The 19,473-nt window shown below is 38.9% G+C and overlaps 1 protein-coding gene across 3 annotated transcripts in view; it reads right to left on the bottom strand.

Annotated features, from left to right (window-relative positions):
• Nucleotides 1-19,473, bottom strand: part of MEIS2 (Meis homeobox 2) — a 169,346-nt gene that overhangs the window by 100,557 nt on the left and 49,316 nt on the right. For all 3 annotated transcript variants that reach the window (XM_057376006.1, XM_057376004.1, XM_057376005.1), the window contains one exon: nucleotides 17,037-17,182. In XM_057376006.1, the coding sequence (XP_057231989.1) occupies nucleotides 17,037-17,182 (146 nt within the window). The remainder of the gene's footprint in view (nucleotides 1-17,036; nucleotides 17,183-19,473) is intronic.

The raw sequence follows: 19,473 nt of genomic DNA, 5'->3' as shown, positions 1-19,473 counted from the left end.
TTCTTTTTTTTTTAACTCTACATTTTCTTTATCCTGGTGTGAGATGAATATCAAAGGCCCAGTGCTGTTGGTAAGCCTCCAGCATACAAGGGCAGCTCAATGGGATGTTATTAGAACCTGCGTCACAACACGGCACGCTGTGATTAATAGCAACTGTATCAACGGTAGCAACTTCTCAACAACGCCCTCCAGCAGCTCTGAAGGGGCCATGCGAAGGAGAAGGGAGGGGAAAAAGAAAAAAAAAAAGGCTGCAAGAACTAGCTGCTAAAGGTTTTGCTTTGCACATGATTAGGCTGTGTCAAAACTGTGTGACTGCTTTCAACCAGGACACACTGGGGATATTTATTTAAAAGCACTCTAACAAATGTATGGGCTGATCAGTGTTTTATTTTGCCAGAACCGATTGTGTGAAGAGCAGGATCAGAGCCATGGGGAATAGGACACTGAAAAGATGAGGAATGGTTAGACTTTTAATCAGAGTTCCCTCCAAATTAAGAAAAAAAATCTTCCCAACACTTCATGACAATTTCTGAGAAAACTAGGGCTGCTAGGTTTTTCCTGTGGATACATGAAAGAAAAGCAGGTTTRATTTAAAATCAAATGTAAACTGATATCCTTGCTCTCTCCTCTTTTATTTTTTTTAATACAGTTTAGAAACTTTTGCCCCCACAGTAAGAAATGTGAGGCATATTCAAATGTCCCATTCCACATCAGAAGATTTTCAAGCCAATGTCCCCAATGACTCAAATAATGCAAAATTAAGCTCTTCCAACTGTAGCTCATCAGTATATGGTTTGGTGCATAGAAGGCCCAAAAAGAAAATATAGATGCCTCAATGCTCTTAAACATTACAAGCTGGATGTTAACTTGCAACTCTGAAAGTCTTAAAACTTCTGCCCACCAGAAGCCTGGAGGACATACTGGGACTTCTGGGATCTTCCCACACTTGCATCATTTCTTGGCCTCATCACTGCTCACAGCTGACCCTTATCTGGCTCAGTGGAGCATTCAACTGGCCAATAGAGTGGATTTTATTTGGTGAAAACCAAGAAAAAAACACTTGTTAGAGTACTTTTAAAGTATTAAATGCTACCTGCCCTTCCTCACACAACTTTGCTGCCATTAAGCAGTTTTCATTTCTGTTAACAGCATTTTAAAAATGCTAATCATGCTGACACCTTCTGTCTCTCAGATAGAAGAGGTGGAATGTTAACCTACAGATGTAAATGATRTTAGTAATTTCAGTCACAAATTAGACTGTTGGTATAGTATTTAGACKGAAGAAAACATGCAGAACTATTTTAAATATATATATTAGCATTGAAGAAGATTTAATCCATATCTCAGTGAGTGAAGCAGAAGAGGACTCATGGAAGACTTGTGGTTGATTAAGAGAAAAATTATCAGCAGGCAAAAAGAAAAAGAATAAGAAAACAAACTAATAGCTCTGCAAATTAGATGAAATGTTAGGAGTGAAAAGGAGAGCTGTGGTACACTGGTATATTATACTGTCCTCTCTCAGCAGATAGAATGACACAGTCCAACTGCTGTTGGACATTTTCTATCTAATTCTTCTCTTGTCCTTAATTGTCACACAGTTCTACTGAGAGCTCAGGGGTTCTCCAGTGTATTGAAGTCCAAAAGCAAATGAGCACATACACAGCGCTGAAAATCTAYACCTCCTTTGCTATAAATAAAAAATAATAAATCTTAACTAGATAAAAAAATGCAAGCAACTTTTTATTTCTTTCTCAAAACCCATGGCTTGCTCCACAAAGCACTGAAATATGTTATATTTGTGCCAAGGACTGCAACACACCCTTCAACCTGTTTATCTTTGAAGACCATAATTAAGGAGGACAAACTGGTTTACAGTCTATACGAGTTGCAAAAGAACTGCATTCACAGTTTTTATCAAAGACTAATTTTCCTTATCTGYAAATCTTGCTTGATTAAAATCATGGGGCAATTAGCAGTTGAGTGAAGAGATTACTTTCTGCTGCAAAAAGACAGTCAGCCTTAACAAGTTCTACAAATAAATAATTTGGGCTCAGTTCTCAGTTGTATCCAAGTGTGAGGAAACCAATATCCTGCTACTCTGATCTCAGGGCTGGACAGAGCTGGTTCAGTACCTGGTACTTCTTAGTGCTGTCTCCCACGTTTGTTGGAGCAYACTTGTTAAACCTTTTCCACACAGGAATCACCTCAGCACTTTCATGACTGCCCAGGCACTCTTTCACTCCAAATTGAGGGGAGAACCTGYTAAGATGACCACCTTTGTTTTCAGCAACACATACCACTCAACCTGCCACACTTGCCTTGCTAAGAAATACAGGCCTTGCTATGCCATCCTTAGTTTTCCTTACAATAGTGCAATATTCATACCAAGGAATCCTCTGAATTCTTAATCCCTTAGGACACAATTCTAGAGACTCAGGTAAGTATTTTTCTTTCCCAGAAAAAAAGGACCAACTGAAGATTACCTAGGAAAAATTGGCCAACTGGAACAGAGCAASTATACAATAACTATCACAATTATGAGGTACCACAGACACCTTTTACAAAGGTGGGGAGAGTTAGTGAAAGGAGAGATAAGCTTTTTCCTTAACCTTTTAGTGAGATTTTGCCATATACACCACGACCTGAGAACRGTATACATGGAATAGCAAGAAGCATAACCATCAGCAGAAGCTCAGCTGCAGGTGAAAACGGTGTAGGATCACTAAACCTCTAGCAGAACTGCCACAAACCAGCTAGAGTCCTCTGAGCTCCCTGTGTGCCCACAAACCTGTGGCCATGTGGCTTAGAAAGGCTGWTGTCTTTGTTAATGACTTTTCCATCAACTTCATATCAGCATTTCCAACCACAGAAGTTTGCTTGGCACTTGAGGTTTTGAGGGTGGATGAATGAAGACTGATGAGAGAGGATGAAAGAAGATGAGCAAACCCTCAATTCCCTAAATTCTCATCCTCTGCACCTTTTGTTTTGCTGAGCAATGAATAAATAATCAGTACTAATGTTATTAAAACAATTTTGCTATCTCAGGGTCAAACTCTGATAGCAAATGGCCTGCAGAAATGCATTTGAAGACAGTTGGGACTGATCTGGAATACTGGTGATCTCTATGTTTGAGCTAAACCAAAATTATTTCTGCTAGGAACATGGGAAAAATTGGCAAAAAGAAAAAGCTGTGACATGAAGCATTTGTTTGGATCAAGKACAACTTACTCCTGTCTTCTGTATCCTCCAGTGTGATTTTCAGAAACAATCAAAACAAAAGTGACAAAACCCAAAAACCACAATGAGCAAACAGCAGCTTTTAAGTGCTGTGGGAACAGAGACGTTTGTTTAAGTAACCACTGTTTAAAAAATGCATACATAGTAACACCAAAATAAACAGCTTGCAATGTTGTTTATTTTAAGATACACAATAGTAATGTAAAGTGCTGCATGCACTGAATTCAGGGTATACTAACATTATTTACAGTTGTGAAGAGCAGTAGGAGAACTAAGCTCCATGCCAGGAGACTCCTTTTTTCAGAGAGCAAAGGTCAGTTTTCACTGTCTTTGCAGCTAGGAGGATTCTAACATGCAGCCATGGAAAGTTCCTGCTCTCATTTCTCAAGCAGGTAACTTCTGAGGTAACTTGCATACGAAAATCCTACAAAAGGCATGTCATGCCCATGGCATCTTTAAAATGGGTGCATAAGCCCATTCCTCGGAAGTATAATTAAGAGGGAGAAAATGAGATCTTTGCTTCTGAAGCTCTGTTGCTTCACTTCTTTAAAAACCTTCCAAACATGCCTGACTCACTAACMCTATGTTGTGCCAGACAGAAAAAAATATCCAAAAGGAGAAAAATACTAACAAAACTAAGCAGCGGTGCTCTGAACAGTGACTGACTTACTGAACRGATTTATGTCCCTGTGTGCCTGAATTGCATTTGATTCTCTGCTGACAAAAAAATGCCATTGATTTCAATCCATGATAGAAGTTTGTGCTATCTTTCTTCATAAAGGCAGCCTAGCTATAGGCAAGAAAACTGGACTTTTTTTTTCTGGCCAATCTATCATCTATTTATTATTGTAATTGCATAGCTTTACCATTGTAATTGCWACATTACGGATATCATATAATCCTTGTGACTGCCAATAAATGAGCCAGAAAGAATCCAACTAGGATCTAAGATCCAAGGCTAAATTTCTAATTCTGGCAATGAGGGAGGAAAAAATAAATAGAGAGTAAAAAAAAAAAAAAAAAATTAAAGCATTTTTCTACAGTGAAAACAGAGTTCATTTGATCTGGAAGTCATTGAGGTGAACATGGAATCCCACAGCTACATTATTGCAAGGTAATGTTCGAGAGCAAAATTTCATTTTAAATTCAAAATACAATCTCTTTCTTCTTGATACTTTTGAGGAAAGATGTGTGTGAAATTCTGCAGTTAAAGTCAGCAGGCACTCAGTCAATATTTTCTTGCGGTCATTCTGCCTCTCTGAGGGCCCAAGCTTTGTTTCCGAACCATGGCATCAAGTTGCCATAAATGTCTGTAAGTAAAAAACAGGTGAAAAAACTGTGTTTTTCACCCATTTTGGAGTTCAAACTTCTGTGTAAATCCATAATCGACCCCATTTTAYATTTAATATGCATTGGATCCACGTACCTTAAAAATCAACGTTTGTATTTGGAAYGTTCAAACAACTTTTGGTGTTTTGTATTGATATTTCGTAAAGCAAATGTTGGAGCAGATGTCAGCTATATTGGGGAGCATTAAGCTGGGTAAATATTGATTTCAGACCTGTACTTTACCCAGATCTTGGTGAAACTTCACAAGCTGTGAATGGAGAGCAGGGTATGTATTGTGGCACAGTCTTTGCCTCAGTATCTGAAAGGGAGGTGTTTTTATGTAAGGTACTCAATACAAAGTCCTTCTGTCAGTCTGACAGAGTCCAAGCCTCTCTGACCTTCAGCATCCACTCTCAATGCCTGAAGGAACCATAATTAAATATTTCTCTTAAGCTTAATTCTTCAATTTGTGTCTCAATCTTATTTCTAGTTTGACTTTGTAAGTTAATTTTGCAATAGTATTTCCGCTGACAGATAAATGAAATGTCATAACAAGAGTTGAAACAAATACAACAAAAACTTAAACCTGAAGGAAGCCGAATTTTAGAAGGTTTCCTTCTGAAAACAGCTCTAATTTCAAGATACTTTTCAGTTTTTAATCATTAATAAGAAAACATGAAAATATGAGAAAAGCTTCAGGCAACACTACTTTAGTGTAAGCCCAGGAATGCAAGATGTTTCTTAGCRGTTTCTTTCTCATACCTTCAAATGTTTTTTTCTAGTCTAGTTTTAAATGTGTTAAGCAAAGGCACTTCCACAGATTGTTCTACAGTCTAAACGACTGGGGTTCGGCTGCTGAATTCCATTATTCCTGCAAGGTGTTTTGTTCCTTTGTTTTGTTCCAGTAATTTCTCCCCTTATCTCTTTGTAGACTGTGCTTATTCACTGCTCCAGTATACCTATTCTCTGTCTAGGGCTAGATCTTGTATTTTTGGGATGGATGGAAAGAGCACTGCAAATAACAACACAGCTCTCATTTCTCTCATCTTTTTTCAGCCTCTGTTACCCTTTTTGGGGAATAAGGGGCCTGATAGTCCAGGCTCTCCAACCATCCTTCTGTATCTTTCTCAGACTCTCACCAGACTGGCCTCAGGCTAGTTTCATAATCCTCAAGAAAAAAAAAAAAMCCCAGCCCTAATGTTCAGCATGAGATCATAACACGGTGATCTCACTCTGAACATTACCTTTCACTACAGCAGCTCTATTGACTTCTTTGCTTAGAACAGTTTGAATTTCCCACCAGCTCCGGTGTGTGATATTTGGCCTCTTTTAGGCAAGATACTTTTTCATGGAGTGAGCCWACAGGGTACTGAGTAGAAAGCTCATGAGTCCCCAGGCCTTATTTGAAAGAGTTTTCAGTCTCAGCAAGAAGTTTGCTGCAGAGCTTTTTTGGGAGGCAGTAGAGCATGTTAGAGCTCTACCGAATTGGAGAGTGCAGTATTGTATCTTTTCAGCTAGGGCTTTGAACAGGATTCAGACCCCAGGAGCCAAACTCATGATAGTTGCACAGTTCTATGGTTATGTTTATTTGTACCCACTCTAGAAAAACACCACAGTCTTGYACATTTGTAGACATTTTTTTTCTCCTGGTGCACATACAGTATTGCACTGGTTCACAGTGGGGTTTAATCTACTTTGAAATCATTATTGCATTCTAAATAGACAACTTTTGGGGAAGAAAAGGGAGAGAAAGTGKCAAGACCCTCTTTTGTCAGACCGTTGGTTGCATCCAAGAGCACTGTGGGATATAAGTTCATAAGAGCCAGGATAGCTAAGATTAATAATAGCAGTAAATCATCCACAAATGCTTTGGCTAGATATGCCCAAAGTAGTGGGGGTTTTGTCTGAGAAGTGTTTGCTTGGCAGTTCATGGCCACCATGCAACATATGCATAGCTTGTAGGCTGTTTAAACTTAAGATATAAGTGGGCACCTCTCTTTCCTAGGAGCTGTCAGATCATGCAGTAAAGTGTCCCTCTGTAATTGGAAGAAATGGAATTGGAAACAGACAAGACCAAGTAACACAATGCTTGAATTAGTCCACCAAAAGAATAAAGAAGCTGTAAGGGAGAAGGGAAGCAAATTATTTCCCCTCTTTTTGTTGTTTGCAATAATTAATCCATTTTCATATGTTTCTGTTTAATTTTCTATTTTATATCTGAAAGAGATTATGAGAATATTCCTTTATAGTTGAAATTARGCACTCTTTACATATTTATATTTTTAATGATCCCTCAAATTAACCAACTTTCTTTGCAATTTACATATGCCATCATTCCTATGCAACACTCCTTTGCTGACTCCCTCAAATACACATGTGACTTTTTTGACCACATAACAGTCCTTACTCCTGTTGTCATCACACATACCATGATCTTTCTCACTATTCACACTCCATGTTCCTGAATTGCCTATTTGTGGACTATGTAAACAGCTGTCAGCTATCTGCATGTGGTTCTCAGTAGGCATCCTTTCCAGTATGAAATGGGGACATTGCAATATCCCTTCAGTGCCTTGCTCTTCGCTCKGTAACCCTCCTGTTTCCTGTTCCTTCACTGAAGTACAAGTGGGAAGTGCCTGGCTGAGTCAAAAGAGATAGCAGAAAGGATCAGGACTGGCTGAAGAGCTGCCAAAGTCCAGTTTTACATCCAGGAGCAATCACCACATCAGATCTCCAGCAAGGAAAATACCTGACAAAATTAACCCAAGCTCAAGACACTTGCACTAAAGTAATTTGCAGAAATTATATGCTGTCATCTTCAGTGTAGATCAGCAAGAACAGAAAACTCTTAATTTTGTATAAAATGCTCCTCCATAAAGAGAAAATTGTCCTGAACTTTCAAAGTCTACAGAGGTTCAGGTATTTCTACAAGCATTGCATGGTTGCCATGCTGTTTCAGCAGCAGGATAATACCACAACAGCAGAGTAATTCTCTGTAATTGAGCTGTTGGTGAATAAGTGTAAGACTTTACACAGTGGTTTTTATCTGTAAGTATGAAAAGCTCCAAAAAGCCACAATCATTATGCCACACTGTTTAAACAGGGAAACTAAGGCACAGTGTCTTGTCCTAGCCACAGCTACAAAGAGAAGTGAAGCTCCACATGCCTACCRGAGCTCTCCTGTGCTACAGCATCCTGGGGACAGTAGCAAAAGCTGGGTCACAAGAGAATKTGACAAACAGTTGAGTACTCAAGACATTTGTCTTTCTATCATAAAACAGGGAATTGTTGGAAGAGTTGTTAAGTGCAATTTGTGGATAAATTGGCTATAGTGTTTAACACTTACTAAGTGTTTTTCCGTATGTCTCCCATTATGATTTCACTACATTTTTTCTGGCTTTTTTTAAGTGATCAGAGTTCCACTGGAATTAGTGGAAGGAGGACTCGGAGATGCACACTGTTAGGCACTAATTTGTGAATTATCTAGAAACAGTTCAACACAAAGAATCAAACCTGAATTTTATAACTTACCTAGGAGGAAAAATAACTRCTTTTATAAAGATCCATATATGTATACAGCATATCAACTAACAAGGCAGCTTACAWCATCTTTGGAGTTTTTTTAATTAACATAACAAGATTAGAGTAGTCTAGAATAGGCCATGATCTTACAAAAATCAACTCCTTTCACATATTTAGTATACCTTAAGAAAGTGAAYGGGAGCTGATTGTTATCTGATTCAGTCAGATGGTATTTCAACCGTATATCCACTTCAGAATATCAACCTACCRCTTGAAATGACCAAATAAGAGCTCGATCCTGATGACAGTCAAATTTCTGTAGCATTAAACAAACTGTCCTATGCAGATTTTTTTTTTTAAACCCTAAACTAAAATATTTGCTGCTGTGTACTGAGGTACTCAGATTCATTGTCCTGAGATTGTAAGAGTATGTCATGAGATGTTAAACATTTTACGGACATAAGCAGTCAACTGCTACAAATAAAACACATGTTTTGAACTGCCATCATAAAAAGGTAAACCCAACATTTAAAAAAAATCTTTATKGCATTATACAGTGAGTTGGCAACCTATCACCCAGTATTAGACAAAACAAGTGGAATTAGTTTTGGCAGATTTGRGGCTAGCAGTTAAAAATAAAAAATAACAAATGTAAAAGCATCATATCTGTATTGYCATTAAGCTTAAAGACAATAATAAATCTTTAGAGATGCCAATGATTGCTTTAGATATTACAAATGACTACTGCCAATCAACTCTAAAACATCTAATGCATGATATTCTAAGTATCATCACTCAAGGCAAACTCCAYAACACCAGGAGTAATATTGTCTGCCACCAAATACTCTCTTCAGTAGGCAACAATAAGAATTAACATATCCATTTCTTTGCAGTTGTAGAACTGTTGGAAGAAACACCTTTTTTCTTTTCTTCTGTGTAACTCTAATTTTAGCAAAAACTTCCTTGAAACCAAGTGTCTTGCTCATGGATCTTGGAAAGAAAAGTTAAAACATTGTCCCAAGGCAAAACTGAGAGGTAGTATCACTGCACAAATAACAGCAATTGTATTTTCCCTAAAAATATATTTTATATCTACATCTAATCATGTGTGCACACTACAGAGAAAGGGAAGAATTTTTCTGATGACAACAGTTTTAGTTAGTGGAACTTGAAGACACTCCAAAGAATTCTCTCTTCTAGCTGACTGTGATCTTGATCTTCAAAAGTTGCAACATTTATTAGTCAGTATTTTTGGAGTTTAAAAAGTGTTTAAACACTTTATATTTGCATATACTTTGGTTAAAYCACCTTTTGCCTTGCAAGTCTCAAAGCCACAACTCTATATAATGAAACCTTGTCACTACCACTTCTYTGTTTCACCTACTTCAAGGAATTCATTAATTGGACTTTGATTTTCCCTCTTCTTTTCTTTTCTGTTACTTCTTATCCTGGCTCTGCAAAGCTTTGTAATCTGGCAATAACAATCAGAGAAAAACAGTGGCTGATCCTACCTTTTGCTAGGCCACATTCAGCTTGCCCAGTCAAGGCTTTTTAATCAAGCCTCAGCTAAAACCATGCACATGTTTTCTGYTTTTCTCAGGAATTCCCTGCTTGAAAATGGCAGGTAAAATATTAAATTGGAAAGTAACACCTAGCCATATTATGTGATGGTTTGGCATTGGCAGACCTCATATGTCACATGAATGAAATCCACCTTGCTGCAGTCCTGACACATTGTGTTGCCTGTTGATGAGGAGGAGGCAAAAACAGGCAGGGTGGTATAAAGGAAAAAACAAGAAGAGGCAAAGGTAAAGTGTAACTAGCTAATATACTGTGAAAAACTATTACAGCAGGCCTAGAAGACAACAATTAGATAGAATAAATAGCTTAAATTGTCCTGGTAGCACCAAAAATGATTTTGCTGCAGCCCTYCCTCCTGCCACAGATTTGGGGATAGAAAGGGGATGAAAGGGATGGGAGAGCTGGAGGGAAAGGGTGTTGTGATTCATTTACTTCCTTGCAGGATTCGCAATTTGGGGATTCTTTGGGGGGGTGATGGGGAGGGTGTGTATGTGTGTGTGTGAATTTCACCCTATATATAACTTGGAATCCTATTAGAAAACAACTCGGTGACACTGCAAATCCAGTATTTCTCAGCAAGCTATTTTTGAAGCTGAAACACACAACATATTTTGATCTCCAAAGAAGTACAATAAAGATCTCCTCTTCAAAATAAAATGAGAAGTAAAAAAAAAAAAAAAAAAACCCTCAGCCAAATGCACATGTAATAATTTCCAGGCAGGCTTCCTGTGATTGTATCTGATTATTTAAATTTTGGACTGTCTCTTTAATTTGAGGAGCGGGGAGAGAGGCGACAGATGGCAGACAGAATTGACTTATGTCCTCTATTCTTCTACAGAAGAAGGGGGAGTGCAGAAAGTTTGATCGAGGCAAAAGCTACAGTACATAGGCCTGGCAATAACTATCTAATAGGTCTTTTGACTGATCGGTTCGGAATATTTAGGTTTTTTTCTCCCCCAGACAGGCTTTGTAACAAACCCACAGTCCTGGAGGTTGCCATGGGTGACGAGAGCGCTGACATCCAGTCCCAACTACAAATAAGCACATGACAAATGGGCCCAGAGCCCTCCGACAGCCCTGAACCTTGGTGACCCACTAAAAAACCCAGCCTCTCCATACCCCATTCCCCCCCAAAAAACCATTACTGAGTATATTTTTTAAAACTGAAAGCTTGCACTTAATTGGAAACACTGCCGTGTAACCAAAATGCTTAGGACAGCATGTACAAGTAAAAATAAATCATGCAGCATTGTTATTTAATGCGCTGTGACATCATTTCCTGAAATTAAACAGAGATGACACAGATTCAGACAGTCCCTGCTAAGGTTCAGTTCAAACAATTCACAGATGTTTTCCTCTAGCCAGCAGAAAACAATGCGAGACTTAAAGCAYTCGTCTCCCTCTCCCCCTCTCCATCTTCCACTCCCTCTCCTCAGCCTTTTCGCTGGTACAAGGAGATATGGCAGTTTTATAATACATGCTCCCGCAAAAATATTCTTTTTTTAATTTAATTACTCAGGCTGTTGTACTAAATAGATGGATCATTGTGTCACAAAAGCATCAATTTTTCAGAAGAAATAACAGATGTCTATGCAACAATGATTAGATTAACCACTCCCAGACAAAGCTAGCTTTTGAGGCCCACACACCCCATGACCCTGGGTTCCCTCTTCTGTAGGGGGTGGATGTAGAAATGTCAGATCTAATCTCAGATTCCATTTTTAAAACAAACAAAGCCCCACCCCCACCCCATTTCAGCTCTTTTCTTCTAAGATTGTGGCGTTTAAAAGGTMTGTGAATGTTTGGTCTCTTACTAAAGCTTCAGGATGGATTTCATGGCCAAGGACTAAGAGCACTCAGAGGATGAAACCTTTCAGCCTGGGATCAGAAGTGTCCTTTTGAGAAATATTTCCAGGTTTATTCTGCCCAGGCTGGTGACATGGTAGTGCAGGCAGGCAGGACAGGAGAGGAATGCTGGTGACATTAGGCAGGGCTGTGCTACCAGCAGCAACAACAAATGTTAATGGCCACCACCATCTCTTCTGGTGAGACACCAGAGTGACTCTGGGGTACAAAGAGGCATGAAAATGTTTTCATCCTGGAAACTGCAASACCGCAGGTCATGGGAGTTTGGCATTCAGGTACTGATCTTTCTTTGGCACTGAAGGGTGAAGTCATTTAACCTCTCCTCACAAAAGTTTATCCAGGTGAAAAATGAACACAATATTATTTTGTAGGACATGCTTCCAACCGGGGGGTGTTTGTACAAAGAGGTCTGTTCTACACCAGCAGGCAACTTATCACCTAGTTGAAAACTCAGCACACCTTGCCTAAAAGCATACCTGGAATAAAACTGTGGCTTAGCAGGAGCTTAGGCTCCTCCAGCTCTCAGGCTCGGTGGTGCACTGAGGTGGAAATGGCAGCCATGCAAACATGCACAGTTTTACAGCAGAATCAGGGGACGCTGCCCACCTCCTCCGTGTATAACATGTTACAGTGCACTCCAACACATGCACCAAAATTCCCTAGCATGATTGAACATTCCTGTATTATCTGGAGCCTCCCAGCCTTCTTCTCACCATTTTAACTGGACAGAGGTCTGTTGTATTTTTGAGTTTGTTTTTTGTTTTTTAAAGTAGAGAAAAACCAGCAATGAGAAGAATGCTTTTCCCAGATCACATCTCAGAGAAAAACTGTTCTACAGTTTGATATGGCTGTTAGCTGTTAGGTGTGGAGTGCAACAGCACTATGTTTACAACCTTTCTTTAAGGTATTATTCCTAAAATCACAATATGGAAGGAGATATTTAGGAAGTTGGGTTGGATTCAACTTCTTTGAACACTAGCTCCAAGATTGGCTTTGGGTGATGATATCCATCTCTAGAATCAAATCTAATGAATAAATGAAATGGCTGCCCTGTATAAAAGGCTTGATAAGCCATTCATCAAAATATGATAGATATACATTTTATTCTCAGATACACCCACATAAATACAGGAAAAAAATCTGTTTCAATGAGACTATTCATATTATCCAACCTGGACACCTGAATATGACAAGTTAAGAAAATTAATTCAGCTAAGTACAAAAGCTGTGGCTGGTTCATTTTATCACCTTCCAGAAGAACTTACTCTAGGCTGACAATGAAACAGATAAAATCAGAATATATTCCACAATAGATTGTGTAAAGTGCAAGATTTTCAGCCAGAAGATTGTGGAAATCAGGCTAAAATGACACTGTTCAGCATTAGAAGACAGAAATTCAGCTAGAAAAAAAAAGCAACAAAACCAGTTCAACTCCTCTGACTTCAGGGGAGACATCCCAAATACCATCAAATGGGAATCTGGCATTTTCATTAAAAAAGCATTAGTTTGCAGGCTACCTTTGTTAAATCTGGTACTATTAGTTAAGATACACATCTTAAAGACTGTAACAAARGAAACAACCAAAATAGAATTTTAACAAAGGGCATCACTCCAGGTGAGTGTCAAAGAATAAATGAGATTCTGTTCTACCAGCTCTGTAAAAGAAGGTTAAAAAATATGGAATGTAGCAAAAATGTAGTCTTTGGCACACGGCTGCAGAAAAGGATGAACTACCAGAGTACAAGTCCGTAGAATGGTATAATTACTTCCTTTATAACTTTCCTCTCTTCTGATTATGTACGTGTATTTTAAAGGTCCTCCATCATTCAAAAGGGCATGGGAGGAGGGGGACTGGCTCTATAGTCGCTGGTAAGAAACCCTAATCTCAACATTGGTGTAAGCTGGAGGTGTCTATACATTTGAGCACTTCCTGTTTTCACTTCGTGATCAAATATGTTCTTTGCAGGGCAAATAGCGGAGCACTTGAGGGAGGAAAGCAGAGATGTCTGAGAGGCCAATTGAGTGTACTAAGAACTCCTTAGCATAGAGGAAAAGGAGTCTTCCAAAGCTATGAATAAACTCTCGGCTTGGGTCAGATTTCTTGCTGTTTCTTTTCTTTAACCACCTTTGAACTCAACTAAAAACAGTCTTAATGTCAGGTTTACCTTTCTGATGTCGTAATCTTTATGTACTATTGAAAAGATTATACTACCAGACTAGGATTTCCTCTACTTTCTTAAACATTGGATATTTTCCAGAAAAAGCATACACATTTCCAACCAATTCATCCTCAGATCTTTTATCTTCCGGTACTGTTGTAATTCCAAATGTAAGACAGAGCTCAGTAAGTGAACAAGAACATGACAGAAGCTCCTACTCCTTGCATTTGATTTCCAACAATAAAAACATGCATGTGTGTCTTATTTCAAATATAATTAAAATTACTACAAAATGGAAGCTGTGATAAGGGTTAGAAATCATTTTGAAAGACACAGCCTGTCAGACACATTCATTCTACATCAGAGTTCAAGTGCCTGTCTCTTCAAAAAAGCCACTTAGGCCATTCAATTTTTAAAATTGCCTGCCTTAGGAGTTTGCAAACTGATTGAATAAAGGAAAAAAAATTGCATTTTATTTAAAATCATAAGTAAATACAATTAGTCAGATCTGAGTTACTGTCTCGGAATTTGACAGTCTAAAAGACTTTAAAGTTTAATCCATGCCATAAGGGATGGCCTGCCAGTGCCTCTCCTTCCAGGGAAATCAGAGGTTAATGATTTTTGTCATATTGAGACTAACAGCTAACAATTGCTACAGTTGGCCTTTAGTATTTTATTTGTCCTTTTGAGGTATTCAGAATAGGTGACAATGGCTTGCAGTTGAGAACATATGTAGAGAGACCCCTGTGGCTTATGGAAAAGTTGCTCCATGCTGGTTGGGTGTTTGAAAAAAAAATACAACCAGAGCTCTTTTATGTTCCTCTCAATGAATGCATGAATGTCAAAATGTACCAATGGCCCATTCAGGGGGCAAAGCCTAAGCAGCTCCTTCTTTAAGAACACATCCTGAGACGTAAAATACATTTGCTTAACAAATTAAAATAATGAGATAATTCAATTAGTTTCTTTAAAAAAAAAAGAGAGAAAGAGAAAGAAAAAAGGGTACATCAGGGGATTATTGTAATACAAGAACAGGTCATACAGCACAAAGGAGGAACAAACCAATTTGAAATAAGGTTAGAGTAGTAATGAAGGGATGTACATTGAATCATGAACTGCCATTGTAAAGATATTTACTTGAAACAATAAAATTGTACATCACAGATTCCCCTGTTCTGGTTCAGCCAGAGTTAGGTTTTGAATGGACAAGCTAATTTGAGAAAAAGTGAGAGATGTTTAAAAGAAAGGAGTTCTCTTCCTTCCCTGCATGTGTTTATGGCAAGAATCTTTCTGAATTTACATTGCACTGGTCAGGGGTCTCCATTATCAGTTTGCAGGTCTGAGAATTACAGCCCAGTAAATCTTTCAACACCTGCAAACTCATTAAAGCCTGGACGGTAAAAGGTTTGGGGCTTTTTTGTGTTCATTTAATCTGATTTTTGTGAGGCCATCCTCACTAGTGATGGCAAATTTCCTTAATTCATGCAGGATGGAGAGAGTCAAGAGAGAGAAGACAGAAACAAGGAAAAGGGATTTCAAAAAAAGCCAGAAGGACTTTGCTGAAGAGAATCAAGAGGCAGTTGACTGTTTAATAAGCAAGTGTCAAATGCTTTCAAGGAGCACATAAGAAAGTAAGGCAGGGAGAAAAAAAACCTAGATATCACAAATTTTGTAAGAGGAAATGGAGTTAACATGGAGATGTCCACAACTCAAACTTGTGTATTTGTGGCCCTGCTTTTTGCTGTCTGCCTGTAATACTTCTCTAAAGATACCCTACAGCTAAATGAAAAACCCTTCACTCGCACTCACTCGACTTCCAAATTAAAAACATTTTACAGGTTAGTAAATCTCCAGCTGAGGTGATGTAGCAAAGAACAGCTGTGAAGTAATTTTGATAATGATGAGAATAATAAGCACATGGCAAGGTTCAGGGCTTTGCTGTTGCAGCTTCAGTGCTCCTGAATAGATAAAAGTGATTAAATACTCCTGATTATCCCTGACCAATATGTAATGGATTTACAGCCCTTTCAATTAGTCAGTATTTGCTTAGGACTCATTATTTTGTCTTTGGTTAAGTAATCAGCCCAGAGACTCATGTTCTGTCTAATTCCTCTGAGCCAAGTGGGTACAGGGCACCTGACCTTTGAAATGGCCATAGCTGAGAGGCAGGAATAACCACTACTCCAGCAGAGACACTGGCTATTCCAGCTAATCCTGACCCCACAGGCCAGATCAATGCACCTTAGTTTGCTACTAATGTCCTTACATCAAAATGATGGTTTAGAAATGTGAATCTATCGCTCCCCCCTTTAGCTGCGCTGCTGGCAGAGCAGTTCGATAGTCTCTATCATAAATAAATCGGGTCCCGGAATCATTACACTGTAACCAACAGCAGCTACCGTGGAAATTTATAAAACTTTGGTAGAAGAAGAGGTAGTTAATAACAGTTAGCATTTTAAGCCTTATCAAGTGAGAAATAATTTCAAAGTGTGAGGAAGAAGAAAATCAATCGATAATTGTACCGGTTTCCACCATTTCCCACATGAAGTGAACTAGGTTTACTGGGTTTTTTCTGAAACTGTGTTTTGAAGTGAAGCTACAATAATCAACAGAACACCAACAAATAAAACCAACAGCAAGCAGACAAATGAAGACAGCCCAAGGAATGCATTGCTATTTCACATATTTTATCTCTCTCCCCCAAATGTGAATATGCCTGGGTTTTAATAATAATGGACTTGAAGAGAAGAAAAAAAATGCTTATTCACTGTTACACAACTGAAAAATTAGGCAATCTGTAAGCCTTCTTTATTTCTCACCCAAAAAAGCAACAATGACAAGGTTGCAAGCTGCTGCTTTGACTTCTCTGACATCCACAGTGTATGTCAGCACACRCAGACCAGGGCTCTCTCATTCACCACATACATATGAAGTTTGTGTAAACAGAGGCCAGCAGTAAAGAATCCAGAAGGCAGAGCTTTATATGTGCTAAAGCAAGGAACCCCCTTTGGCAGTCTGTAGGAAGATTTTCAGAAGTTTAAAGCTAAAACCGGTTGCTTCATCTATTGGTGGTGTTCCATGCTAAGGTGTTGTACTCTCCCTCTTTTTCTCTCTATAGGCATGGATGTGTTTCTATATATATACATATACAGAGAGAGATTTCTTTGAGATTTGTCATGATTCCAAGACCCAAGAAAAAAAATCTAGTAAAAATAAAAACCAACAAAACCTGAGTTCTAATAAAAGTCAAAAAATTATGGGGACAATTGATTTCTAATACTGATGAATAAACCTCATTAGGCACATGAATAGAAATTTATTTTGGTTTTGGCCACCACTTACTGTGAGATGTTGGAAAAGCCACGCTCTCATGATATTTGTTGCTACTTTGGGGAAAATGCCTCTTTTCTTCTGACGCTTTTTGTCCTTGTCTGGGTCATCGTCATCTCCTGTACCAGGTGAGGCTACACTGTTGTCTAAACCATCTCCTACAACAAAGAGAAAAACAGTAAAGAGAAGAGGTTTAATGAACAAAATATAGAAGCCAAAAAGTATCATTAATGCCAAGACACTACCACAGTTTGGGGGGTTTTTATTTGTTAGATMAGGCACATACCATTTCTCATTAATAAGAATGCTGATACAAATATGTAAAAATTAGAAAACCGTGTCTCTCCAAATACTAATTTTGTGTTTCGCRCATGCATATATCATTAATTCAATTATAATTGTGTGCTTGACATAGTGCAGTAGCTCTTTTTCAATTATGGGATTCAATGTGGGAAAACCTGCCACAAGAAARCCCATTTACTGTAAATGCATCCCTACAACCATTCTGAATATGTACGTATAAGTAATCAAGTTAAATGTTCTGTAGTCTATATATTCGAGGCCCTCTGCAGAGGTGGCAGTAACCATGTCACCGTTCAGTGCACATAACACRCTGTCAGATGAGCCCCTCCCCGTAACCATCACCTCCCAGCACACATGCACACGCACCCACAAACACGTACACCTAGTGTGACCCTGCATACAGCATTTGCATGACATGAAAACTTCCACATCTCTGCATCAGTGATTATTATCATTAAAAAAAAAAGATGCACATCAAGGTAGAGCTCTCACTTAATCAGAACTTTCCATCAACATCCTTCTCTTCTGTGCTTTTCCCTGGCATTAATTGTGCATTAGCAAAAATCATTTACTTTTAACAGTCATAGTTATTTTTTCTTGCCCTCCAGCAAAAATGCCTTGAAAGCCTGCCTGGAGGGCATCTAAATTATGTATCTGAAAAACTCTTCTGGCAAGGCATTGCAGGACCCCTACTTTCTTAAAATTCATACGAGCACGTCTTCCTGTTTTTGGGAAGGCATCAATCAAGAGCAGCAATATATGCCATATTCCTACATTAATATTTGAACTAATAACTTTAAAAAAAGGAAAGAAACAAGATCCGACTTGTGGCATAATCAAATGCAAAATAAATGAAGAATACTGGGACAGCACTGAGACTTTATAGATTGCTGTGTTTTCCTTACACATCATTAGCCCGGAGCCACACGAAAGAGGAAAACAGAGAAGTGGAGAGTTTATGCTCCCTGCTGGTGTTTAAGAAGCCGAGGTCCTGGAAGGACATCTGGGAATTGTGCTGAGACGGTGGTTTTTGTAATTTAAGAATAGACATTCATTAGCAGTAAATGCCATAAATCCCATGCTAAGTAAAAACCTTGTCCAAGAAAGCCTAAAACAATAAACTCTGTGCTCAATGTAGCCTGAGCTAGACGCTCCATAGCTTCCTGAGGAATGCTATAGATTCACGAGCTAATTCCTATAGCCTCGTCCAGATCTGTAGTGCTACTAAACGAAATACATGGCTGCTACATACAGTCCATTTGCTTCAAAACTTGCATTTCAGCTCCATCTTCCCTCCCATGCCAGRTCACCCTTCTCTTACTGTGTCCCCTCTGAAAAACCAACCCTTTTGGACTGGAGAGACAGAAAAAGCCACAGCAAAGAGCTCGCAGATTAATTTTATTGACATTTCCATTTTCACTGCAATGTGATACCCTCCATCACATGGAAGAGATGACCCTCACTATTTACAGACTGACAGGCCACTTCATTACAACCACCCTGCCCCAAGGCAGAGCAGCTCCTTTCCATCTGCCCAAACACCAGAGCAAGACCCCGAAGTCGCTGCTCTCTTTCTTGTGCCTTTTTTCCTTTCCTATTAACGATAGGGAAAGGAGAGTCAAATCACAGTAAACTAATCAAAGASATTATGGAAGCTCTAAACAGTGTAACCAACTGTTTACTTTTGCAATATATTGGTTATTTAGAAAGCTGTCCTTTCTGCTGCTTTCTTCCCCCCCATGTATTTCACCTACCCCTCTCTCGCAGACACGTGCGCACGCACACACACACACACACACACACACTTTCCACTATGCCAAGGAACTGCTGCAAGGCAAATTCTCACAAACACTAATGGCTTCTGACTGCTCCTTGGCAACCCCAGCATTTTAACCTGGGTGGATATGCTCTCCAAAATACAGACACTGGAGCTATCTCATCAGCTGTTCATGTGACACAGATGGAGAGTGGCTATTAGGAGCCAGGCAATGGGCCTTGGGGATCTGAGGTGCTGTACTGTAGCCTCAGGCAATTTTGAAAAGCAGTACCCTGAGATGGGGGGAAAAAAATCCCTACTGAAAGTGCAAGTTTGAAGTCAGTCAGTCTGTTTGTCTATCTGTCGTGCAGATAGATATCTTTGTCTCTT

Source organism: Malurus melanocephalus, unplaced genomic scaffold (assembly GCF_030028575.1).
Source record: "Malurus melanocephalus ecotype Western Australia unplaced genomic scaffold, MMel_1.1 scaffold_267, whole genome shotgun sequence".
Lineage (NCBI taxonomy): Eukaryota > Metazoa > Chordata > Aves > Passeriformes > Maluridae > Malurus > Malurus melanocephalus.
This window is presented reverse-complemented; position numbering and strand designations above follow the sequence as displayed.